Source organism: Sander lucioperca, chromosome 6 (genome assembly GCF_008315115.2).
Source record: "Sander lucioperca isolate FBNREF2018 chromosome 6, SLUC_FBN_1.2, whole genome shotgun sequence".
Taxonomy (NCBI): Eukaryota; Metazoa; Chordata; class Actinopteri; order Perciformes; family Percidae; genus Sander; species Sander lucioperca.
Genome location: NC_050178.1, coordinates 6142628 through 6169870, shown reverse-complemented (window position 1 = coordinate 6169870; position 27243 = coordinate 6142628). Strand labels below are relative to the sequence as shown.

General features: G+C 39.3%; 2 protein-coding genes across 4 annotated transcripts; both read left to right on the top strand.

Moving 5' to 3' along the window:
• Positions 1-311: 311 nt before the first annotated feature.
• On the top strand, positions 312-13384 carry znf362a (zinc finger protein 362a). Of its 2 annotated transcripts, none has more exons than XM_031301605.2 (9): positions 312-556; positions 4681-4744; positions 5987-6188; positions 8085-8210; positions 9296-9623; positions 9812-10036; positions 11773-11851; positions 11999-12157; positions 12244-13384. In XM_031301605.2, exons 2-9 carry the CDS (start codon positions 4682-4684, stop codon positions 12361-12363), a joined length of 1302 nt encoding a protein of 433 aa, XP_031157465.1. In that variant the 5' UTR covers positions 312-556; position 4681; the 3' UTR covers positions 12364-13384. The 2 variants fall into 2 exon arrangements, with proteins under 2 accessions (XP_031157465.1, XP_031157463.1); XM_031301603.2 differs by having other exon boundaries at positions 313-556; positions 5954-6188.
• A 3960-nt stretch (positions 13385-17344) lies between these two features.
• On the top strand, positions 17345-27020 carry LOC116051301 (alpha-1,3-galactosyltransferase 2-like). Of its 2 annotated transcripts, XM_036001848.1 has the most exons (7): positions 17345-17502; positions 20454-20458; positions 21382-21473; positions 21585-21677; positions 21788-21883; positions 23833-23970; positions 26294-26978. In XM_036001848.1, the coding sequence occupies exons 3-7, from the start codon at positions 21469-21471 to the stop codon at positions 26976-26978; spliced, it is 1017 nt and encodes a 338-aa protein (XP_035857741.1). In that variant the 5' UTR covers positions 17345-17502; positions 20454-20458; positions 21382-21468. The 2 variants fall into 2 exon arrangements, with proteins under 2 accessions (XP_035857741.1, XP_031157469.1); XM_031301609.2 differs by lacking the exon at positions 20454-20458 and having other exon boundaries at positions 17345-17498; positions 21374-21473; positions 26294-27020.
• Positions 27021-27243: the final 223 nt, after the last annotated feature.

Here is a 27243-nt window from a genome sequence, read left to right as displayed (position 1 = left end):
AGCTAAGCACAGAGCATATTAGCAGCCAGTCATGCTGCTGCTGCTGCTGAGCGGATTACACTTCATATTTACTGTACATAACCGCCGTGACCTGACAGACGGACACGGCTTCTATACAGAGCTTGGAAAAGATGCAACACATTATTCTCACTATGCACTTATACTGGAGCTCTACAACATATTACGTCATATTAACGTAGGCCTACCGTAAAATAAAGTGCGACCACTATTCTTAGAGAAAGTCAGGCTCGTATGCAATACTATCACCAGCCTATCACCACAACTGGCATTACACAGGGAAACCGTGTTAAATATTAAACTTCCCACGCATGTGCACGGTTTTATTCAACCCCAACATCTGCAAGGAAATGTCAGCGTTTAAATCAGAAACCAGAAAATGGGTTGAAAAATCAGTTTCAGCTCAGTGTTTTTAGACGCCTGCAGCACCCAGAAGTGAACAGCAGGCGACCCGGAAGGTTTGAAGTCCGACTGAGAGCAGGCAGAGAGAAGAGTCTAATCCTTTATTAAATAGCTATTTCTTCCCTCGCTGGTTCAGGTATGTTGGCCGCTCGATGCAAATTCTCTGCCTCTTTTTTGCTCTTTTCTTTCACACACTACATCTCCTTGTGTCGCTTCGTCACCATTTCTGTTTAGCCCATGCAAAAGTTGTATTTAAAAAAAAAAAAAAAAAAAAAAAAAAAAAAAGAGCATTTGCAGCGCAGAGGTGACACTGCTTTCCTTTCTTCAATCGTGCAAATAAAAGCTTTCCCTACGCGCCAGTATTAACATCGACATTTGGGTTTATGGCTCAGCAGCTGCAGAGCATTCAGCGAAGGCATGATGATTGTTGTAGGAAGTGTCAGGTTTTTTTTCCCCTTCCTCGAGCCGGGCTATTCAAACCTGCAAATCAAAGTAAACAATCATTGTACGCTTAATGCAAATACGCACATCCCGACGCATCGTAAGAGCGTTTAATTACATCTGGAAAATTATCTCCTAAATATTCGGATCTGCAGAATATGGCGTCCAGTGCTTATAAAAATAAGACAGGGCTGCCATTTTTGTTTTCCTTTTGTCTGAAATTTTTTAATAAACTGTCTGAGAATGTGGGAGAGGCGGCGGACAGAGCGAGGCGTTGCGGAGGATCGTTTCTCTCTGGAGGAGATGCTCTCGTTTTAAGCTGCTCAGGTTTTAGGCTTTAAAGATCAGATTCCGTTTCTTTTGCTTTTGAAATGGGAGAATAACTCAGCACAGCATGTACAAAAAAGGACAAAAAGTTAACCCTAACTTTAGTTTCAGAGATGGACTATTTTCCTCTGGAGGTGATCTCACAGCAATGATCCGTTGTCTGTTTTGTTACACTGATGCTGTTTTTGAAGCTGAAATATTGAGATTTAGAAATAGTTTTCTGTCTGCAAAATGCGTGCCACCTGCACGATCATTATGGTAACACTACTGACGATCTGTATGATTTTTATAGCACCTACATGTAAGAGAGCATCGATATAGATTCCTCTACCTATGCAGGCCTAATAATAGCCTACTAACAGGCGGTTAATACAGAATTAACAGCATAGCCTAAGTGGGCCATATTGCTTCAGTATCACTTTCTAATATCCGTTGTAAGGGCTGGATGTAAGTTGTAACAAATGATTTTATTGATTAATAAATGATTAACTAATGTCTTATAGATCAGTAATACGCCATTATAAGATATTTTGGGTTGCCTCTGACTGATATTTATCTTTTAAATAATTTGCAGTTAAACATTAGCCTAGAAATGTAGGCACCCTAGCTGCAGCAAATGTAATTTGCAGCCAGGGGGTCTAGCAACTCTCCATTGGCTTGCAAGCTGGAAAAACCAAACCATGGCCGGGCCAATCACATTGTGTATAAAGTCGGTGGGCGGGCTTATGGCTGCTGCTGCTGGCAAACAGCGGTCTTTTTAATCGGCTTTGGCCGCGACTCTGGAAGACTTGGAGTTAAGCTTTTCTTTGAGAAAAGAACAAAGAACGGCACTGAAGTCATTCTTAAAAAAGGAAGATGTGTTCGGAGTTTTGCCGACCGGATATGGCAAAAGTTTAATCTATCAACTAGCTATGCTACCTTCTTCGTTGCTCTGGTTGGTTGTAGCGCTTGTGTGCAGAGGGAATTTGAAAGACAACCATTTATCCCGCCCCTCAGATTGAGCCCTGTCAATGGTGAGTTCCCAGACCCAACATCCTGATGTGGGTCTGGTTTGTCAGGCTAGTTAAACATGTTAGTAATCTAAATAAATGCTTATGGATTTTGCACTTCATAAAAAGGTCACCAAGTCTCCAGTTATGTTAATAAGTCATTAATAAAGGGTCTTTAAAGCCATCAGGTCAGCAGTGTATACTGTAAGTGGATGGATTTTGGTCCAAGAGATTTTTCACAACCTGAAACCCCAAAAGTAGTTCTAAATGGCTTAAGTGATCTATAAAACATCAGTAAACAATGTATTAACCATTAGTTACAAATGACAACCCTTTAACTTCTTAGAAAGTACCATTACTTCCACAGCGGCCCAGATTAACTATTTTGTAATTATGAAAACAAAACAAAAAAGGGACCAAACGTTTGATGTACTGATTTAATAACTGCCTTGATTGAATGTGTAGAAGAGTCGATCCATAGAAAATCAATCGGAAACAGTTTTGATAATGAATTAATAGTTTCAGTCATTTTTCAAACAAAAATCCCAAACATTCTTTTCTTCCAGCTTCTTAAATGCAAACATGTGATGCTTTTCTTTGTCATATATTACAGTCAATTAAAAATAGTTGGGTTTTAGACTGTTAGTCAGACAAAACAATACGATTGAGTACATCACCATGGGCCCTTGGAAACTACATTACATGTTAGTGTCAATATGAATAACCAACTGTAATAATCAAGAAAGTAATCAGCAGATTAGTCAGCAATGGAAATAACCGTTATTTTGCAGCCGTAAAGAGCTCTGATGCACCTGCATGAAGTCTTTTTCCTACCTGCTAGAAATACTTCAAACCCTTTTACACACACGCATAAATATTTATGCTGAATAGAAACTCAGCTGCATTTATGCAAAAACATACACAACTATTCTGGCAAAAGTTTAATACTAAAGTAAGTCCAAAAGCAATGCAGTCTGGACCTTACTCCACAGGTTGATTCTAAGGGGCATACATCAACATACAGTATATGTACATGTATGTACAGCAATACACAGTAACTGTAAGTCATATACAGTACCTCCCAGCCATAAAATATTTTCTGTGTGAAGCGTGTCGTTTAAAAAAGTGACACAAGGATGTCCAGCTGCCGTCAAACTCCTGAGCCTGCTCTCTCGAGGCAGAAAGCCTCCAGGAAGTGAAACTGATCCCCACTGGCATCATTAGAGAAATATTTTGTGGGTTTTACTGTACGCTCGTACCCCTGAACGTATCGTTTTTGTTTCTCTTGGCTCACAGATCCGGACTGCGTTATGCCTCTGCTAAGCCAAACAGACTAAGGAATGGTGAAGTGTGCCAAAGCACGCAATGCAAAATGTTTTAAAGAAGAAACTTCATACGAGGTTGAGAAGAGAAGCTATGGAAAGAAAAGCCTTTAGATCAAAACTTCAGCAGCAAGCAGCTCTCTCTGAGAAGGTTTCTGTCCATCTGGCCAAATACAGTGTGCTTTATTGCAGCCCATAGAAATCAAATATTCTCATTTAAAAGAGTTATGTCATCCTCTTATTTTGCCATAAAATAGAAAATAACTACTGTCACTTACAAATAAGTCTGGTTTCTGTGCAGCATCCTCACTTTAGTTATTCCATGTTCTTTATATTCAGTTGCATAACTGACCTCGTATATTTGACCACGTCATTCAGTTCTCGCTGTACACTGAGGTGAGACTCAATGTTTCTCTGTCGGGACCCCGTGTGATGAGGAGGAGACAGACAGAGACAGATTAGGATCTGAGCCACATTACTTTTACTGTTTTCTCTGATAACCGTTTTTGGAGAGTTCCCTAGCTGTTGTAATCATGTCAGAGCCTATCTCTCAGGCAGCATGCCCTTCTCGAAGTCTTGTGGTTTGGAAAAGCTGCATTACTCACTTTCACGTCCTCCTTTAACAACAGAAACATCCTCTCTGCTATCTCTGATAAAGCCCCGTGTAAAGAGACAAGGTCTCCTGTTGCACTTTTGGAAAAGGGGGAGAACTAATACATAATTTCTCTGAAAACACTATCACAAGACTGGGACAAGTTATCTCAAATTATCGCGTCAAACAGTCAGCTGCTGCTTGGGCAGAGAGCTACTGACACAAGTTTTTAACCACTATTTTGTACACTAACAATAGATCTTCACATAAGTTTACAGGAGGCAGTTTTGTTAGGAATATCTTACAATAGCGGTTCCCACCTAATAAACAAAATAAACCTGAGGGGTCGCAAGTTTCCTCAAATCTTTGCCTTTTCATGTGTAAATAACAACTCTTAACATCATTAAATTAGAGCAAGAAATAAAAATCACTCACCTATGATGAGGAGTCACAAGTAAACATTGCTTTGTTTAAGGGATCCCAAGCCAGATTACAAAAGTCTGACTACAAATATGTACTCAATATACATTTCACTGATAGACAGATGGCTGCCCTCACCTTGTTTATAACCCTTATGTATTCATTTCAGGATGGCTGAACCTCTCTTTAACAATCCCTATTTTTGGCCTCCACCTTCCACTATGCCCGGCCAGGTGAGCGACTCTGGTATTCACACTTATTTAGCACACATTAACCTGAAGGAGTAACATCATTGTATTGTAAGTTTAAGGAGTTGTGTAAAGAGTTGTTGTTTTTTTTTAAATGATTTTAAATAATGCACCATTTAAAGAAATAGTTTGACATTTGGGGAAATACGCCTATTTGTTTCTTACTGAGAGTTAGATGAGAAGATTGATACCACTCTCGTCTGTACGGTGAATTTGAATCTTTAAAGTCAGTAAAAAGTAACATCTGCTGACCAGCACCTTTAAAGCAACACGATGTAACTTGAGGTCCCCCTACAGGTTGTCTCATTGGAACTACAGCTCGCGTGGCTGTAGTTCCAATGAGACAACCTGTAGGGGGACTGAAGAGGGAAAAGTGACATAGTATTGCTTTAAAGCTCATAAATGCAACAGATTATATCTGGTTCCTTTATTCTTTACAAAATCTGAAGTTTAAAAATGACAATTACCTTTTTTACTTTATATATTTATTGTGATTGATTAATTAAGTTCCATTTTGTACACTTCTGTTTTGCATGGATTAAAGAAAGGAGATATAACATGTTAGTTAGTGAGCTTTAAAAGTGCTGGTAGGGGCTATTGTTTACCTTTAGACAGCCAGGCTAGCTGTTTCTAGTCTTTGTGCTAAGCTAAGCTAACTGACTGCTGGCTCTAGCTACATAGTTAGCATACAGGCATGAAATCTTCTCATTGAAATGTCAGTAAAACATTATTATGCCTTTTTGTCAAAAGATCAAAATATTCCTTTAAAACTGTGGTTCCCAACCTGGGGTTCAGGACCCCCCAAGGGGTCTCAAGGTTAATCTGAGGGGTCACCAGATGATTAAAGGGATAAATTAAAACAATCAATCAACAATCAGGTTTTTTTTCTTCTTCTAAATTTAGCCTATTTTCTTGAGAAATACTGGATACTATCTATTATGGTTTGATACATCAGAAAAAGAAAGTCCATAACCTGTGATGAGGGGTCAGAAGTAGATGTTGCTTCGTTTTAAGGGGTCACAAGACAAAAAGGTTGGGAACCACTGGTTTAATTCAGCGATTCGGATGTTTACAAAGGACGTTTTGGGTACAATGTCATGTATCAACCTCTAGAGGGAACTATCGTCTCATAAAGTGACACTACCTGAACTGATGGCTGTTCTTTTGTCACAAATGTTGTTTCCTGGCTGTCAGCTGGATAACCTAGTCTTGATTAATAAAATCAAGGAGCAGCTGATGGCAGAGAAGATCAGACCTCCACATCTGCCTGCTGCCTCAGCCCCTTCCCAACAGCAATTACTGGCTCCCCCCATCCAGTCTGATGGTGGCCAGCACGGGATGTCCAAAACTCACCAGATGCCGGTTCTCCATAGCCCGTCTCAGCCAGATATCGCCCTGCACGCCCGCCCCGCCTCCAGCTCTGTCACAGGTACTCCTCACCTGCCTCACTAGTTCTCACTCTTTACCAGTGGTGGAAGAAGCATTCAGATCCTTTAAATAAGTAAAAGTACTAAGACCACACTGTGAAAATACTCCACTACAAGTAAAAGTCTTCCATACAAATCCTTACTTAAGTAAAAGTATGTGAGTATTATCAGAAAAAATGTTAATCAATCAATTTATTTGTCATGTGAAATCATATAAAATATAATTTCAGTGAAACGTAATCGCTCAGTTCCTACAATTTACACATTAGAACAGTCCTCATAGAAGCTCTACCTTCTACCCCACCACAACATCTTTAATGATGATCTTTAGTAGTACCTTTAGCCTTTTTCTTGCAGCGTCTGGTACTGCCTATTGAGCCGGACAAACCACTCTTTGCAGGGCCTTGCCTGTTCAGGGCTGTTTCCGTACCAGGCAGTGATGTTCTCTGTCAGGACGCTTATAATGATGCAGGAGTAGAAATTGCTCAGTATTGGAGGTGATAACTGGAATTTTCTCAGGCCTTTTTTCCTATGAAAAAGTTGCTCAGTGGCACATGAAGCCTTCATGGAGCGTTTTGTGTGTGCAGGAGGCAGGACATGATGCTGATTAAACTGTGTCACGAATCTGTTTGTAATTTGGTCATAAACATTTAGAATGTAGAATATTTGTTGATAGCCCTAGTACAGTTCAATTCTGTAAAGTCTGTTACAGCCAGAGACTGACTGCAATGGAGTATGTAGCAGGACTTTATACTGTGAAAAATCACCAATAAAGGCTTCTAAACCAAACACTACACAACCGGACATGTCCCAGCAGGAATGTGATCCGAAATTAACATCAGCAACCAAGATTACTGGTTTCCCTGATGTTAGCATGTAGCTACATGTTGCAGTTTATGTAATGTAGACACTGCAGTAATGTGTCCATATAAAGAAAACTGGTTTGGTAAGACGTCATACTGAGCTGGTTTTCTATTTATGGTCTAGAAAAAAACAGTTGAAACCAGATGAAACTGGAGAGTTTAGAACAGTGTGAAATCTGAGGATTTGGCTCACAGGAATTTCTTTTAAAACACGTCATTATTTGAAGCGTTGGCCATGTTCAATATTGACATCCGACATTGTAACATAAAAGATAGATAGAAAATACAGAAAAGCATAATAGGTCTCCTTTAAAGTATCAAAAGTAAAAGTACTCATTGTGCAGAAAAATTTTCCCTCAGTGTCAGTGTTTTTACTTTATATATGATGTTTTTGGATTCATATTGCTGCTGCATTAATGTGTATGTTACATTTACTGTTGTATATGTTTTTACTCTTTTATACTGTTGGGTAGTTCAATCTACAGCAATACATTATATTCTGTAGGATCATCATATGTTTGTAGCGTCGTTATCCTGTGAGAACCACGTCTCTAAAAAGTTAACTTTTCATGGTGTCAGAAAAACAGCCCGGTTTTCAGCTTTGTGACAATGCATTTTCCAAATGAACCCAGAGGCTTTATTTAGCTTAAGAATTAGGAGAATTGTCTTAACACATTAAGGCAACCACTCATCCTACAGTTTATCACAAACATTCAAAATCACCAAATTTGGAGATACATGGTTTTCACTGGACATGAAGATAATGAAAAAAATTTAACTAGTAACTCAAGATGTCAGATAAATGTAGTGGAGTAGAAGTATAGAGTTGTATAAAATGGAAATACTCAAGTACCATGAATTGGTATTGAAGTACAGAACTTGAGTATATGTACTCAGTTACATTCCACCACTGTTTTTTACTGATCTGCAAGAAATGTATCCATCCTGAATCATCAGAGTTGGTTCAGCTTCTCTCAGTCCCCTCTTACCAGGGCCCTCTTTAACAAATGGGAATTTCCCTGCACATTTTACCAGGTCGGATTCTGGGGGATGTAAACTTGAATCTGGACGATAAGGCAGCTATAAAAGCCAGAGGATTATGGGAAGACTGGCATCTGCGTCAACTTATAGACCATCCCTCCAGGACGAACCACGTCTCAGGTAACCACAGTTTGTACAGTTGGTACTCCCTGTTGCTGTAGAAACAAAGAAACACAGAAACAAATATTGGTGTCTTGCTCAGGTCTGCGGTTTGTGGGTTTCATTCATCATTAGTTCTGGAAATAATGTTGGGAAATTTGGACTTTTCTGTACTGCACTTATGTGTAGAAGAATATACACTTAAAGGAACACACCGACTTATTGGGACTTTAGCTTATTCACCGTAACCCCCAGAGTTAGATAAGTCCATACATACCCTTCTCATCTCGTGCGCGTTGTAGCTCTTTCTGACGGCTCCACCGGTAGCTTAGCCTAGCACAGATCCTGAAGGTAATCGGTTCCAACTAGCCTACTGCTCCGAATAAGTGACAAAATAACGCCAACATGTTCCTATTTACATGTTGTGATTTGTATAGTCACAGCGGGTACAAATAACAAGGTCACATGAGACACGTCCATCTTCTAACCGTATATAAACTGGGAACTATATTCTCAGAAAAGCGAAGCATTTCTACTCTTTGTCCGGTGCTTCTCAGGTGCAAGCATATCACTCCGCCCAAGTAGCAGAAGTAGCAGTGCTTCACCTTTCTGAGACTATAGTTCCCAGTTTATATAGGGTTAGAAGATGTCTGTGTCTCATGTGACCTTGTTATTTGTACACACTGTAACTATAGAAATCACAACATGTAAATAGGAACATGTTGGCAATTACCTTCAGGATCCGTGCTAGGCTAAGCTACCGGTGGAGCCGTCGGAAAGAGCTACAACGCGCACAGAGATGAGAAGGGTATGTATGGACTTATCTAACTCTGGGGGTTACGGTGAATAAGCTAAAGTCCCAATAAGTCAACGTGTTCCTTTTAATGGAAAATTACTTTTCAAATACTGCTAAAAAGACAGTCATGTTTGCCAACCATCCTACCATATGTCCATTATATCTTATAATTTATATATATGTTAGCTGTTTGTCCATGTAGTTACAGTTTGTCTGTGTTTGCATGATTGTTTCCCTTCATATATGAATTGGTAATTTTGATGACAACTTATTTTAGTCCTGTCCTTGTCTTCACTTTTGTACCGATCAGGTGTTGCGCTGGCATCCAGAACAGGCAACCTCAACACCTCAGAGATCATCACCCCCACCACGCCCACCTCGAGCAGCCACAGCCGGCTGGGCCGAGCCCCCACACCTCACCTCATCTCAGGGTTAGCCTGCAGCCACGGGATGGAGCCTGGGAAAAACAACGGGGGCCTCGTCGGACTCCTCGGCCCTCCTCCAAAGGAAGAACGGGGGCGTAAGAGGATCAAAGCAGAGAACGGGTCGTCTCTTTTGGTGGTACCCTACCCGATCCTAGCCTCAGGCAACGACCAGTCCTGTGTCACCATCACTGCCAAACAGGGAAAAACCTACAGGTATGAAAGGACTTTTTTTTAAAGGTAGATGCATAGATAACCCGAAGTGCAGTGCCTCACAATTCCAGGAATCCAGTAAATCTCCCCCTGTACTCTGAAATATGGTTAAATCTACAATATAGAATAAAAAAACTTTGCTTCAGGGCGCTTACGTGTGTCTTCTGTGTGTCGTTGTATTTTTGAAACAGGTGTAAAGTTTGTCCGCTGACCTTCTTCTCCAAGTCAGACATGCAGATCCACTCCAAAACACACACAGAGATGAAGGCTCACAAGTGTCCTCACTGCACTAAGTCCTTTACAAACGCATCATACTTGGCCCAGCACCTGCGCATACACCTGGGCGTCAAACCCTACCGCTGCTCCTACTGCGAGAAATGTTTCCGCCAGCTCTCCCATCTGCAGCAGCACACCAGGTCAGATCTCTGACAGTCGGTTTTGTCATTTTATTGATATCCACCATCCATAAGTGTATTCTGTTGTTAATCCTGCTTCAGTAATATACTTTATATTCTAAGCTGGAACAGCCCACTAGTACTATTAGCCCACTAGTAAGCTGTGGTGGAATATGATTGTAATCAAAATGATTTATGAACATACTTGGGGTCATTTTTCCTTAAATCACAGATTACATTTTATTTTATAATTTCATTTAAAAAAACTTCCCTGTATGAAGGGTAAAAAATGTGTTAATTTGAGTGCACAAGTAGATCGTAGGTAGTTCTTCATATTAAAGGGTATTACAAATTACAGAAGAATATAAAACACTTTATACAATACCTTTATCTATGATCTTTGAAAGAGAAATTAGTGATACATTCTGCTAGAGAGCTAATAACATTACTTCATTAATTGGATATAGCTTTCATGTTTTGTCATACAATGTTTAAAGGAGAGGTTCAAAATGTGTCAGGTCTTTCTTTCAAGGTGCTGTACTCGACATTCAGAACATTAATGTTGCCGTAAACAAATGGTTGCTATGTAACGATATAGTGGAGTAATGGCCTCCTGAGAAGAGAATGAAGTCACCCTACCTCCGTGTGAGTTGTAATCCAAGCTTTGCTGTTCTTTGTTTTAAAAACCAGTCTGGCATGTTAGTGCATGTGAGTGCCTTGTGTACCGTTATCTGACGCAGAGAGCCTTGTTGAACCTTTAAACTGCAGTCTTTTAAAGGTCAATATACTGTAGGCAATATGGGCACTTGACTGCCGTTTTAAGACAGACTTGAAAAACCGTGAAAAACCTTATTCTATAAATTAAAAAAAAATTAAAAAATGATGTTAGCACCACAATCAAAATCGTAGAACTCTCAGAAATTATTGCATCACTCAATACTACTACAAGTGAGAAAATGTAAACTTAAACTCAATATATTTTTTGTAATTTTGGTTAACTGACCCTTTAAAATTGCGTGAACTTGTTGTAGTATTAGGTATTGGTGTTTAAGGTCCAGTCAGTTAGGAAGGGGTGTAGAAGTGCCCTAGTTATCACAGTCCTTTTTCCTTCTTGTTTACTCTCTGCTGGCCAGCTTTTGTCGCTCTGCACACACACCGCTGGGTAAACCAAGACAAAGTTCACCTTTAATTGTGTTACATTTAATAAAGAGATTAATTAAGTTTGGGTTGTTTTTAAGATGTTCCAATGTACCAGTATCGGTATCGCCTCCGATACTGCCTAAAACGCTAGTATCGGTATCGGAAAGTACTGGAGTTTATGCACCGATCCGATACCACGTAATAAAGCCCTAAAGAAAATCTACGTTAAAGTAGTTTATTTATGTTCTTTTTCCGTTATAACTGACTGTCAAACTGGATAAAAAAAAGAAAGTTCTGTGGCATTCATTGTTTGTGTTTGTTCATGTTTCACAAAGAGTTTAACATGAGCCAGACCGACAACAAAGAAAGAAATCATATCACATCCATACAGGGATAGTAGTATACAGTTGTTAAAACATAATAAAATATATGACACACTGGTATCGGATCAGTACTCGGTATCGGCCGATACACAAGTTCAGGTATCTGAATCGGTATCGGGAAGCAAAAAATGGCATCGGACCATCTCTAGTTGTTTTGTTATGTTAGTTTTGAAGTTTCCTGTCTGACGTGTCTGAAAAGAGTTTCAGTTGCTTAATGATTACATAATTTTTCAGAATCCACACAGGCGATCGGCCGTACAAATGCGGCCATCCAGGATGTGAAAAAGCTTTTACTCAGCTATCTAATCTGCAGGTAAACATTAAACGCATTACCTCCGCCATCCATTTTACAGCCTTGATCCTCCACTGCTTAAACTGTGAGCCAATACCCTTCACAATGCTGCACGAAAGTGACTCCGTTTCTGTATGTTTTTTTTTTTTGTTATTTCCCCTTCTGAAGTCCCACCAGAGGCAGCACAACAAGGACAAGCCCTTCAAATGTTCCAACTGTTACCGTGCCTATTCAGACTCTGCCTCGCTGCAGATCCACCTGTCTGCACACGCCATCAAAAACGCCAAGGCCTACTGCTGCAGCATGTGCGGCCGGGCATACACGTCGGTGAGTTAGAAATCCAATTGAAGTTAAATTTTCAAATCTGAACTAACTGCAGTGGAGATGATTAAAAGTGTTGTTGTTTTTTCCAGGAGACGTACCTTATGAAACACATGTCTAAACACACAATGGTGGAACATGTGGTGTCCCATCATTCCCCCCAGCACAGGACAGAGTCTCCTACCATACCTATACGGATCTCCCTCATCTGAGCTGATCTCCTGTCCTTCCATCAGAGACGTTTCCTGTGATATCTGCGCTCTTCTGATGGACTTTGAACCCATAAATGGGATCCAAAAATGTGCCAGATTGTACAAGTATCTTGTGAAGAGGTGCTCTTTTATTGAGTATATCCTCCTTTCCTTTCTTGCTGACCAGATAGTATTATCGGGGACATCCAAAGATGACTTCTCAGCACTTTCAGGCCTGGAAATGACAGGCCTAAAAATGTCTTTTTCTATTTGACTTCACAGAAAAAATACAAAGTAAGTATTGCTCCGGGCAGCTACAGTACATAGAAAGTCTTTTTAAACCTTTTTGTGTTATAACAAGATTACATTGTCTTTTTTAAATGGTCCATAACTTTCTTTAATCAAGTCTTTGCAAAAAAATAATATTTGCATCAGAAATAGTCTTCCGTTAGCTGAGTGGCCAAGTGAACATAAAGGTGAATGCTTATATAATGTGTATTCATGTAAATTGTGCCACTTTTTATGTCAGTGTTTGCAATCTTTCACCAATCATGTGGCCATTACACACTCTCACCCTGTTGCCAACATCGGACTGACTAGGATGTGTGACTCATAATGGATGGATGGTTGGATATATTTTATTTTACATATATTTTGTAATGTTTAAAAATATGCTCAAAGCTGTCCTCAAGTTTAACCTGGTCAAGTTTACAAAGTGCTTTAGATCTCCTAAAATATAAGAACTGTTAAAAGGTGTTTGATAAAAAGACACTAAAAACCACATAAAATCTGATTTGAATCTTTAATTGATGCAATGAATGTGAGAGATTCTGCTTTCAAGTGCTGTTAAGTACAGGAAGTGAATTGAAAATGTGTTTTTGTAAAAGTCAAAACCCCCTGAAAATATAATAATGTATATGCATTTATTTTGCCAAATTTGCCACAATATTTATAATTATGATGTTCATATTAAATTGAATCATGCACTCAGTGCTTTTTTTGTCCACGTTGAGTGTGGAAATGAATAAACGTTACACCACCACTTACTTTCCTGGAAAACATTTATGTGGTCACTCTTTTTGGTTTTCAGCTATAATGTGTAACAGAAGCATTACACATCTTTGAATACTCATTTTACCATTGTTTTATTAATGAAAACTTTGTCATTTTATATGCATTTAAGCCTTAACTTTGTTACAACTCTAGGGTCCACGCTGTTGTTTTATCACTTTACATTTGCCTTTTACGTCATAGCATGATCTATACTGTAAATAAACTATATTAGCTGTCAACCTGTTTTATAATAAAAATTCTATAATTACAAGTAATGGTGAAAAACCTTTTTTTTTCCTCGCTAGGAAATAATCCTAATCCTAAAAGTGATTGTAATGCAAAACAAGATAAACAATATAACAAGATGAAGGACGCCATTTTAGCATGCCTTCTTAATGCTGATGAATAAAATGCTTCATCAGACCCTTTCTATGGTGACACACGTGTTGGGTTGCTCTTGTCACTCTTCACAAAAGTCTAAGCTTTTGAAAGCAGTGTCTGGTTGGGGCCTCTCGTCACATTTCAGATGTCTATGAGTTGTACTAAAATTCCAATATTTCACAAAAAAAAAAAAAAAAGATCAGAGAAAAGTCTAAGAACAATTACTGCAAATCTGTGTATCAGAACTTTGTATTTTCTTCTTTTGTTTTTCTTGTGACAACTTTGTAGGGGCCCAACCCCTAGGTTGGGAACCACTGGACTTAACCATCTAACGTATGTAATGTATATAAACTAGCACCACCTTGAGCAGCTACAACAGTAACATGCTGTTTACATGTTCTCTTCTCTGCTTCTCTTCAGTCGTCAGATTCATCTACCAACCCTTATAGAGCTGGCTCAGGTTTGCCTTGGACCAGCTCTTAGTTATGCTGTTATAGTTTTAGCTCAGTGTGTTCCTTTGACACACTGAGCTCCTATCTCTTTCCATCTGTATCATGTCCCAGAAATGCTTGTTACTAGCTTAGCTCTGGGAAGCTTATTCCCCAGAGTCCTTATGTTTTCTCACCCCGCAGTTTTCCTTGGATTAGGGTGGCACCTAAATCATGGTTGCAGCTGTCGCCGTGGTCCTGCTCGGCACCCTGCTATGCCCTGCTACGCCCTGCAGTGCCCCGCTATGCCCTGCCAGGCCCTGCAGTTCCCCGCTACGCCCTGCTGATAGTCTGGTTTTCTGTCTTTTCTTGTCTTGTCTGGTTTTACTTCATGTCTTGTGTTTTCCCGCCTTTTTTGATTGTTCTGCCCAGCCCTAATGTGTTTCACCTGTTTCCCAGCGCTTGTGTTACCTGTCTTGCGTTACCTCGTTACCCTGTGTATTTGGTCTTTGTTTTCCCTTGTCCTTTGTCAGATCATTGTTTGTAGCACGTCCATGTCTGTTCGCTGTGTATTTTCTCGGTTCCTGTTCATCTTGTTTCCTTGTTTTTTTTGACCTGCCGTTTTTGTGGACACCTTCTGTTTTTTCATGGATTTTTGTTAAAATAAAGACTCAAGCTCAGTACTTCGTCTGTCATCTCTGCAATTGGTTTCAACCTTCTCCAACACCCTTAACATGCAGTGCCCCTCTACGCCCTGCAGTGCCCTGCTACGCCCTTTGTGTTGACTTTGGGTCACATTGGCCCATTTTAATTAATATTATATAAAATATTAAAAATATTGGACGTAGAAATAAGCGCTGAAAATGTGTAGAAGAAAAATTAAAAAATTTCAAACGTTGGAAAAAGCAAAAACAAATTGTGAAAAAAAAGCGTCAAATGTCAGAAAAAAAGGTTTTTTTCAAGGTTGAAAGGAAAACAACACAAGGGTTAAACTTTTACTTGAAATGCAGTATTTGGACATTGTGGTATTGGTACTTTTACCTAAGTAAAGGCTCTGAGTACTACTTCCACCACTGTCTGAGCTAAACCAAAAATAGGAAGCTAGGTGAGCAACGAAACTCAACTTTTTTTGTGATAACATGCACTCTGTTTTTTACTTTCACTTTCTTATTTCTATCATTTTGTCTGTGTGTCTAATCTGAACATGTTGGTGAATCAGGAAATATATCCATGAAGAGATAAAAAAAACTGTTTAAAACCACATGTACAAATGAGCACAGAGTAATAAAAATGTACAGGAATGTTTGACTACTAATGGGCTAAAAGACAAAACAAAGGTATAATATGCATTTTTATTTTGTTGAATCTTATTCTCAGATTTCATTCCAATTTTATCTGTTTTTGTTTTATGTCTTTGTAAATAACTTTGTAAATTGTTTTTGAAAAGCTAAGTTATCATCATTATTACAGTACTGTATGTCACTTTGCATGTTTTAGCTAATTTCCTACAAATAGTACTTCACATCACTGCTGATTTTGCAAACCATTCTGTTTCGTTTGCCTTAATGTATTTTTTTCCCCCCTATCAAACAGCCTTTTCCATTAGCTACCATGCAATTATAAAAGTCAATTAGAGACTCTTGAAACTTCAGCTGTGTACTACAGAGTACTACATATATAGTATACTTATATAAAGAGTTGTATGCCTTTGTATGTCAAAGGTAACAGTCATAGTAAATCTGTAGGCTAATTATTTAAGCGTTTTCTCAAATCTTTGCTTTTTTGTGAAATTTGGGATGATTTAACATCTTTGGGCCTCATGCAGTTATTTTAATGAACCATCTGAGAAGTTTAGAGGGGAAATGTTTCTTTAGTGGAACTGCCAACAACTCAAACAGGAAAACATGATGATGAAACAAGTGTTGCATTTCTTGAACCAATAAATGTAAACTGTAGTAGGGTAAATCCCTCTGAAATATAGAGAAGTAGAAGTCACGCAGCATAAAATAGAAATACTTAAGTAAAGTACAAGTACCACAAAAGTAAGTGTACTTAGTTGCTTTCCACCACTGTCAACAATCTACTGGAGTTGTTTGTGACCACCTATTCACTCCGGTTTATCTGTGACTTGGTCTATAAACTCTTGAGAGAAAAACATGGGTCTTAATCTCAGCATACTGAATTATCTTGATATGTTTTTGAGCAAAACGTGATAACATGAGATCAGAGGCTTCCATTTAAGCATCCAGGAATGTGCAAACCTGCATGTTGGAACAGGCCCCAGGTTTAGTAGCCTATATTGTCAACTTGTCTAGGGATGTTCACTTTAGGCTGCCTGTGTCTGACAGTGAGACTCCTGTCTACATGCAGCCCAGAGAATCAAAACAATGAGAAGGCAAAAAGATAGATGGTTGTAAATTGTAATTCTCATTTTCTACATTCATGTGAGCCATGATCCAGTGTTATCAGAAAAGATCACTTAATGGAGCTATTAAAAATCTTTCATCATACTGTGCAGTGCCACACCTTCTCACAAGCAAACATTCACTAGGATTAATGGCCAGGCAGAACATATAGGCATGATGGGTAAAGGTTGTTAGTCTTTTTCTCAGCTCCATTTCATGAATTAGCCTACCTAATGATGACAACGTGCGTGTGTACATCCATCTAACTTGTGGGTGTGGAAATCAGGCTCGTGCAAGTGGGTGCCGTCGCGCGCACAGCTTTATAAATTTGTCAAGAAGCATTGTGTGCATATATCTGTCCAGTCGTGCGTCGACACAGTTTGTTGCATCTCAGGTGTGGTGACATTCAATTAGCCTATCCTTTGGAAAACTCGTGCGTAAATGAATTGTCTTCCAGAGGTACTTCCTGAGCTGTCAAGTGCAGTTTTAATATGGACACTCGAGAAACTCCCGCAGAAAAAGGAAAAGAACAAGATCTTACTGAGAAACAGAAGTGGTCGTACGTAAATCTTATAACATTTTTTGTCGCAGCCCCGTGTGTTGTGGAGCAGCCAGTCCACCTTTGTAGACCTACAGGTGTAGCCTACAGCAGAAACCCCACCTATCTGCGTCTCAAGCAAGACGGGGGCCGGTGTTGCCTGCTTTACCTGGAAACTGACGCCAAAGAAGACTTTTGTATAATTTTGATACGCTTCCTTCTTCCCTTTCTACCCGAGGACACACTGTAGTGTGTCACATTGTGTGCGAACCTTTAAGTACAGATTGAATTATTAGCCTGTGAATATTTTTGGACGAGTTATGGATGTATGGGGGTGACAGCGACTCACAGGTAAGTTAGCTATCAACACCATTTTGTGTACGATATGTTGAATATGTACAATATCTCTTTCGTTTACTTAAAATCAAACGTGTTCAGTTTAATTTGAGTTTGAAGACGTGTCTAAGCCAACACTGCGAGGATTTTTAATAACTCCAGATATTCCTGATAGCCGTTAAACCTATTTATCATGCGGTTATACGCGATAATCTGAACCTAACACTGAAAGCTGACATCAAATGCCTGTTGATTCATCCTCTTCTTGACTTATTCTTAAGCTTCTGATTACAGTATTTTTCGATTTACTCATTATCACAACTGAGCCAAACTGACTTGTTAAAATCTAACTGTAAAAATCAAATAATGAATTTACAGACAAAAATCCAAATCACACACATGCTCAGTCCTCAGACTACAGACACCTCATATGCTCACATTCTTAAATTCTCTGGAATTCACTGAATCATGAGCAACATAATTGCTAATTATTTCACCAACACTGAAAAGTGTGGCTAAAAGACAATGTATGTGATCATTATTGTAAAAATGCTGCCATGCAGTGATGTAAATTCAAATTTACAATAATGTTACATATTGTCCAGCATATCAGCTCACTGTAGATGTTAGATGATTAAACTTAAAAGTGATTGAAATAAGATTTGTTGTCTTGGATAAAAACTAACTTTGTTCTTGATACAGAACAGAAAAAGTAAACTGATGCAGTCCCAATCATCATTTCACCTTGAAAGTGTACATCTTGCAGTGTAAAGTCTAGACCAGGGGGGTCAACGTTTTTTAAACCAAGGACCCCTTAACTGAAAGATAGACGGAACAGGGTATTGATATTTGCTAATAATATGTTGGATTCATGCTAGGACTTTAATTTTGGAAAAAACTTTCAAAAATGAACAATAATTTGGAGGCCGCCCTGCCTTGACTCTGAGGACCCCCTGTTGAAGATCCCTGGTCTAGACTAAATCATCTTTATTTACAGTAAAACAGCATATTCAGTAGATCAAATTTAAGTCTTACCCTATATTATTTCAAATACTGGCTTCTTTTGTTTTCTTATTGCTGTTTGTATTGTCTTGACGAAATTACCATCTCATACTTTATTTTCATGAGAATTAGTTAGTTTGACAGCATTATTCGATATAGACTATTTTATTTTGATATGCAGTGATTACAAGTCAATGGTGGACATACCGGTATACAATGTTGATAGATTTACTGCGTAATGTATTTTGTAATTTGATAGAGATTTAATTTATTGAGATCTCCATTAGCTGGGGCCACAGCTATTCTTCCTGGAGTCTGCCCACAACTTGTGCATCTATACATAGCTGTGCATAATTACATTAAACAACAGTCACTACAACAAAATTCAATGCATCACAGAAACAATGATAACAAAAATAATAATGGAGACATAACAACATTCAACTTAACTCAACACACAGGACCTAGTTTAAATTATTCATATATCAATATATTGAAAGACCAAGATAATTTACTGTCCACTGTAACGCCAACAAGCCTGGAGCTTTGTACCTTTTCAACTGCCATACCTCCAACATACAAATTAAATTTCGGTTCATTAAACAACAGATTTTTTGTTCCAAATACAATGCTTTTAGTTTTACGAACCCCAATTCCAATGAAGTTGAGACATTGTGTAAAACATAAATAAAAACAGAATACAATGTTTTGCAAATCCTTTTCAACCTATATTCAATTGAATACACAAAGACAAGATATGTATTGTTTAAACTGATAAACTTTGTTTTTTTGCTATTCACTCATTTTGAATTTGATGCCTGCAACACGTTCCAAAAAAGCTTGGACAGGGCCAGGGGCATGTTTACCACTGTGTTACATCACCTTTCCTTTTAACAACACTCAAAAAGCATTTGTGAACTGAGGACACTAATTGTTGAAGCTTTGTAGGTGGAATTCTTTCCCATTCTTGTTTGATGTACGACTTCAGTTGCTCAACAGTCCAGGGTCTCCGTTGCTGGCAGACCAGTCTTGTACCCGCACTCTTTTATTATAAAGCCACACTGTTGTAACACGTGCAGAATGTGGCTTGGCATTGTCTTGCTGAAATAAGCAGGGACGTCCTTGAAAAAGACGTTGCTTGGATGGCAGCTTATATTGCTCCAAAACCTGTATGTACCTTTCAGCATTAATGGTGCCTTCACAGATGTGCAAGTTACCCATGCCATTGGCACTAACACACCCCCATACCATCACAGAAGCTGGATTTTGACTTTTTGCAAGTTGAAATTATGTTGTTAAATCTGAGCCATATTAAGTGTGTGTGTGTGTGTGTGTGTGTGTGTGTGTGTGTGTGTGTGTGTGTGTGTGTGTGTGTGTGTGTGTGTGTGTGTGTGTGTGTGTGTGTGTGTGTGTGTGTGTGTGTGTGTTAAGAGGCTTGCAAAAGTATTGATACCGCTTGAACCTTTCCACATTTGTCACGTTACAACCACATAAATGTATTTTATGTGATAGACCCAACACAAAGTGGCGCTTAATTGTGAAGTGGAAGGAAAATGACATGGGTTTCAAATTCTTTTACAAATAAAAAACTGAGAAGTGTGGCGTGCAAAAGTATTCAGCCCCCCTGAGTCAAGTCTTGCCAGAGAGTCTCAATTGGATTTAGGTCTGGACTTTGACTGGGCCATTCTAACACATGAATATGCTTTGATCTAAACCATTCCATTGTAGCTCTGACTGTATGTTTAGGGTCATTGTCCTGCTGGAAGGTGAACCTCTGCCCCAGTCTCAAGTCTTGTGCAGACTCTAACAGGTTTTCTTCTAAGATTGCCCTGTATTTGGCTCCATCCATCTTCCCATCAATTCTGACCAGCTTCCCTGTCACTGCTGAAGAAAAGCATCCCCACAGCATGATGCTGCCACCACCATGTTTCACGGTGAAGTCAGGGTCAGGGTGATGTGCAGTGTTAGTTTTCTGCCACACATAGCGTTTTGCATTTAGGCCAAAAACATCAATTTTGGTCTCATCTGACCAGAGCACCTTCCTCCACATGGCTTGTGGCAAACTGCAAACGGCACTTCTTATGGCTTTGTTTCAACAATGGCTTTCTTCTTGCCACTCTTCCATAAAGGCCCGATTTGTGGAGTGCACGTGCAATAGTTGTCCTGTGTACAGATTCTTCCACCTGAGCTGTGGATCTCTGCAGCTCCTCCAGAGTTACCATGGGCCTCTTGGCTGCTTCTCTGATCAATGCTCTCTTGTGCCATACTCTTTCCATTTTCGAATGATGGATTGAACAGTGCTCCGTGAGATGTTCAAAGCTTGGGATCATTTTTTATAATCTAACCCTGCCTAAAACTTCTCCACAACTTTATCCCTGACCTGCCTGGATAACAGACAGCTGTATTTATACTGAGATTAGATTACACACAGGTGGACTCTATTTACTAATTAGGTGACTTCTGAAGGCAATTGGTTACACTGGATTTTATTTAGGGGTATCAGAGTAAAGGGGGCTGAATACTTTTGCACGCCACACTTTTCAGTTTTTTATTTGTAAAAAAATTTGAAAACCATGTATCATTTTCCTTCTACTTCACAATTATGCGCCGCTTTGTGTTGGTCTATCACGTAAAATCCCAATGAAATACATTTACATTTGTGGTTGTAACATGACAAAATGTGGAAAAGTTCAAGGGGTATGAATACTTTTGCAAGCCTCTGTAGATCATAATTTTGCTGGTTTGAGAGTGTATTTATGAAGGTAAACTTCTTGAAATGCTGCTTGTATTAGAACATTTAACATTCAAGAAGTTTGATTTTTATATTTGTTAAAAAAAAAACATTTTTAAATCATTTTGAAAAGGTGTGACACCTTCTCTTTTCTCAGAGTAGCAACATTTTCCATGAAGCTACAACTGCCTTCACTTTCTTCCACGAGAGAGTTCACGGTCTGCTGAGCTTGGACGCCATCGTTTTTCAACAATGGGGTATCTAACATCTTTTTAAAAGAACAACTTTTTTGTTTAGGCTATTGCGTTACACAGTTTTGCATTTTTCTGAATTAAGATTTGACTGTCTATGGCTTTTCTTTCTTGCAGACATGTTCAGAAGACAAAGAGTGTTTTGAAATGTCTGCTTTGCATCCCTATTACGCTCTGTGCTTTCTACCTCTTTTTAGCTCCATCTTTGAGGTGAGTCTGTATTTAAATGTAAGAGACCCCACATACTAGATCAATTCATAAGCCCAAATCGAAACTTCACATTATTACAATTTGGCTGTAATTTCTGTTTTTTATATCAGACTTTTAATAGGCTACCTTCCTATGGACAAATGCTCTTTGGAAAGTGCAAAGATGCTGTCTCTGGACAATAGTGTGGACGCCAGCCTTGACCTTTGGTAAGACAATTACTACCTAAAGTTTTGGCTGTAGTGCACATAAAGTCATGATGCTGTTTGTTTTCAAAGCACGAGAACCAAGACTTCACTTTTTACAATATTTCCAAGGATAATCGGCAGGTTAATCGATAATGAAAATCATTGTTAGTTGCAGCCGTCAAATTTAGATTAACATAAGGCTGATGTGGTTGATACAGTGTACTGAAAGAAATCAGGTTACCCTTCATAATTTGAAAAACGATATACAGTGCTCAGCATAAATGAGTACACCCATGCTAAATTTGACTAAAAAGAGGAATAAAAAAATCATCTTTTGGAAAAAGAAGTGAATTTAGTAGTGAAATAGCAGACAAAAATTGTAAAAAGTTTCCAGTTGTTTGCTGCTGCTGCTACGGCAAACTCCCTATCTAGATTATAGAATCGATTGCTTTTTTTATAATTTCCATCTGCTATTTCACCACTAAATTCACTATTGAGTGATCATCAAATTTAGCATGGGTGTACTCACTTATGCTGAGCACTGTATAGTTACAAAAATATTATACAAATAAATTTAACTAGTGTAATTATTACAGCATATTACTAGCCATAGAGTGAAATGTACTTGGTCGCAGTACTCTGACAACTAAAGTAGATGATCAAGAATATAGTTACTTTAGCCAAAGATTATAAATGTTTTAACTCAAAAGCAAATTTTAAATGGAGAAAAAGGAAAAAGAAGAAACCAATCAGTTAAATATCAGTAATAATTACAGGTAAAACTGATGCTTAGTTTTACAAACTGAAAAGTGTAAAGCTTGAACACTTCCTACAAACACATGCAGCAGTGCCCTAGAAAAACACACCCTTTATCTGTTAGTGGGCGGGTAATGTCGTTTTGGCTGGGTTGATGGTCGAAAACAATATTCAGCATGGTGCTGAGGGCTGGGTGGCCATGATAACACTTGTTACGTTGCCATAGTAGATTTTTTTTTTTTTTTTTTTAAACAGAGGAAAGTTTTTAATTTTACTGGACAAAAAAGTTCACTCTCACCTCTTCACACAGTCAGCACAACAGCAGGCAATGTGGACTAAACTTTTATATAATATTGTTTTTTCACTCAAAGTCAACCACCATCAAAACTGTATTTACAGACCATTTTGCACATTTTATATACTAACGACTGAGTCAACAGTACTCACACAAACATTAACTTGCACAGAAGGCCGAGAATATACGCTTTTTACTGTACTTCAACCGAAGATTATAGATGATTTCACTCACGAGCACATTTTAAATGGAGAACAAGGAAAAAGAATAATCAAATCAGTTAAATTGTTTTGTATTGCATAGCTAGAATTTAGTTGAGGAAAATAAAGCATACTGACACATGTTGCAGAATTCTTGTAACATATACAGTCAGGTGGTACAATTTAATTTCAATTTTATTTATACGGTCAAATCATAACAGACATTATCTCATGACACTACAGATAGAGTAGGTCTAGACCACACTCTATAATTTATGGAGACCCAACAAATCCCCCAAGAGCAATTTCACTTATTGCAGTGGGGGCAAGGAAAACTTCCAACCCATGTATTAATAAAGATGTGAGATTCTTTTAGGTAAATAAAGCATACTGATGTTTGTGGTCACAGACATTTCTCAACACTGAGCTCTTCACACCAGCAGCATGGTTACATCCGTGCATTTTGAATGTGAGGTTACAGAAACTGTCGTGCTGAATTGCTTGTCGGTAAAGAAGTGTTTTGAATGAGTGAATTCAGTCTGGAGAAATGTGTGTAACAAGTCCTTCTGGCAGAAACCTTTTTTAAATCCATGTATTCATTTTAATCATCACATTGCTACAAAAACAACATGTGACCTATTAAGTAAGATTTTACAGAGTCCTCAAAAGATGACATTTTAATATGTTGGTTTTAAACTTTCAGTCATCTTGTATTTCAGGTCCAGACCTGATGTGCAAACGTGTACATCTTGGAAAGCTCCCATCATCTGGGAAGGGATGTTTGACCCTGACCTTTACGATCAGATGCACAAGATTGAAGGATCCTCAGTGGCTCTTACAGTGTTTGCCGTGGGCAGGTTTGTTTTCACATCAATACTGGAATGCATGTTTGAAAAAAACTGTTGTCACACCTAAAAAAACATCCAGAGACCTGTACTGCGAATCAGGATCAAAATGCCCTGGATTGATTTCAGTTACCCGTCTTCACCTAACCTAACAACCACGGTCCCGCATAAGCTGTGTCAGTCACGAAGGTGGTTAACTAATCGTCAACTAATTGAATCAACCCAGGGTTTCCAAATCCAGCAACGCGCGCGTTCACATAAAAGAGGCGGTGTTTGCACAGCATGACCAATCGCAAACATTTACCAGAGACGCATATTTTACATAAGAAGATCAACTATAATTATACATAAATATGAAGAACACAGACACGGTTTTGCAGGCAAAAAGCAATACAGTCGCTGCTTCCTAAAACCGGAAGGAAAGCTGGCAAAAAAATAGGCGACACTGTTATGTGTAAATGGTAAATCGCAACGCTCATCAATTCCACTTCCCCATCAGTCAGGCACAAGATCTGACCATAATTACACTTGTGCTTTCCATGAACTGTCGTTGCTTTCACCTGTTATCTCAGTTGCAACCCTGGCAGTGGGAAGCGATCATGGGAGCAAATAAAACATAAAAACATAATTCAAACCGATGTGTGGCATTGGCAACACACGGCTCAAGAAGCCGACAAATAGCCTATACGTAATTATCTGCGCTGAAAATCAATATATTTCATAAAAATACCCATCAGGGAATATTAACGAGGTTGTCGGTCTCTAAATGTTTTAACTTTTATGAGCGCACCTCTCTCTCTCTCTCTCTCTCTCTCTCTCTCTCTCTCTCTCTCTCTCTCTCAGCGCGCACCGAGCTCCACCGGATCTTCTAAGAACGGTGACGCCGTTATCAATCGAGTATTGATTGGTCAGTAGGCGGTGCTTTTACACCAGTTGATCTCTAATCTCCAACATAACCTGCTCCCGACCAGAGGCCTGTACTACGAAGCGAAATTTGGCGTTAACGAGCTAACTTCAGGTTCAACCCAGGGTTTTCTGTTCTACGAAGGTGGATCACTTGTGATCGGGTTCAATCGCCGTGGTAACTTATGCTGAACGCCTAACCTGGTCGGGAGCAGGTTATGTTGGAGATTAGAGATCAACCGATGTAAAAGCACCGCCCACTGACCAATCAATACTCGACTGATAACGGCGTCACCGTTCTTAGAAGATCAGGCGGAGCTCGGTGCGTAGAGAGAGAGAGAGAGGGAGAGGGAGAGGGGGAGAAAGGGGTGCGCACATAGAAGTTAAAACATTTAGAGACCGACAACCCCGTTAACATTCCCTGATGTGTATATTTATGAAATACATAGATTGTAATGGGAGGGAATTACATATCAGCTCGGCTTCTTGAGCCGTGTGTTGCCAATGCGCACATCAGTTTGAATTTTGTTTTTATATATTTTATTTGCTCTCACGATGGCTTCCCACTGCCAGGGTTACAACTGAAATACTAGGATAAAGTAATGGCAGTTTATGGAAAGTGCACAAGTGTAATTATGGTCAGATCTTGGTCCTGACTGATGGGGAAGTGATATTGATGTGCGTTGCGATTTAGGCATCTACAGCGTCGGCAATTTTTTTTGCCAGCTTTCCTCCTGTTTTAGGAAGCAGCGACTGTATTGCGTTTTGCCTATTTATGTAGAATTATAATTTCCTCTTCTTATGTAAATATGCGGTTCTGGTAGATGTTTGCGATTGGTCGTGCTGTGCAAACACCGCCTCTTTTATGTGAACGCGCGCGCCGCTGGATTGGGAAACCCTGGGTTGACTGAACTACTTGATAACCACCGTCGTGATACAGCTTATGCGGGACCGCGGTTGTTAGGTTAGGTGAAGCCGGGTAACTGAAAGAAATCCAGGACATGTTGATCGCGCTTCGTAGTACAGGCCTCTGGTTAGGTGTTCAGCATAAGTTACCACGGCGATTGAACACGGTAACAAGTGATCCAACGTCGTGATACACAAAACCTTGGGTTAAACCTGAAGTTACCTCGTTAACGCCAAATCTTGCTTCGTAGTACAGGCCTCTGGTCTGCCAACTGCCATTTCATTTAGTGTATTTATCTATCTATCTATTAGATAGATAGATAGATAGATAGATAGATAGATAGATAGATAGATAGATAGATAGATAGATAGATAGATAGATAGATAGATAGATAGATAGATAGATAGATAGATAGATTGCACACATTAAATGACTTTAGTTTCCTCATGAATTAGAGTCTGGTCATATTACTCACATATTAACATATACAATATTACATTATTCTTGTCTCCACTTCCACCAAAGGTACCTGGATGCTTACCTTAAGAACTTCCTGAACTCATCAGAGCATCACTTTATGTTGGGTTTGCCCGTAACGTATTATGTGTTTACGGACGTGCCAGAAAAGGTGCCAGACATCAAGCTTCCTCCTCAGCGAAGCATAAAGGTTATCAAAGTAGAGAAGAGCTCCAGGTGGCAGGATATCTCTATGATGCGAATGAAGGCCATATCAGATGTCATAGAGTCGGATATTCGCCACCACTGCACGCACGTCTTCTGCTTTGACGTGGATCAGGTATTTACTGGGAGATTTGGCTCTGAGGCTCTGGGAGATTCTGTGGCTCTGCTCCACGCCCACTACTACCACCTTCCACAGAAGTTGTTTACCTACGATCGAAACCCAAAGTCTAAGGCATATATGCAAACTGGGGATTTCTACTACCACGCTGCCATCTTTGGAGGCTCGTGGAAGAGTGTAAAAGCATTGTCTGAGGCCTGCTATCAGAGCATCATGGAGGATAAACAGAATAATGTGGAGGCTCTGTGGCACGATGAAAGCCATCTCAACAAGTACATGTGGCTTCACAAACCAAGCAAGGTGCTCTCACCGGAGTACTGCTGGGACACCAATATCGGCTACAGGAGGGACATACAAGTCACACGACTACTGTGGGCACCAAAAGATTATGATACACTTCGCACACCTTAGTGTGTTTTAGACTTAAGTGCAAAATCACGATGAGCCTCGCCTGTACAGTGGACAGGAGCAGGCAACAGCAGCAGGGGGCGGAGACAAAAAGCTGCGGTCAGTCAGATAGTTTCCAGCCATTTCAAATAGCCCGCAGTTGGTACAAGAAGTCACATCCTGTTAGATCAAATTCCAACTTATGAAAATGTTATTAGACCCATATATCAGTTTATACACAGTCTCCATGTGATTTTGACAGTGTAGCCTGTTTAAATGCTTAACAGGT

Coding starts and splice junctions, on each gene's coding strand:
- LOC116051301 (XM_031301609.2), top strand. Junction 21,678..21,787: donor TTTTTAGCTCCATCTTTGAG/GTGAGTCTGTAT, acceptor TTTTTATATCAG/ACTTTTAATAGGCTACCTTC. Junction 23,971..26,293: donor ACAGTGTTTGCCGTGGGCAG/GTTTGTTTTCAC, acceptor CTTCCACCAAAG/GTACCTGGATGCTTACCTTA.
- znf362a (XM_031301603.2), top strand. CDS start 4,682: ATGGCTGAACCTCTCTTTAACAATCCCTATTTTTGGCCTCCACCTTCC. Junction 9,624..9,811: donor AAACAGGGAAAAACCTACAG/GTATGAAAGGAC, acceptor TTTTTGAAACAG/GTGTAAAGTTTGTCCGCTGA. Junction 10,037..11,772: donor CATCTGCAGCAGCACACCAG/GTCAGATCTCTG, acceptor ATAATTTTTCAG/AATCCACACAGGCGATCGGC.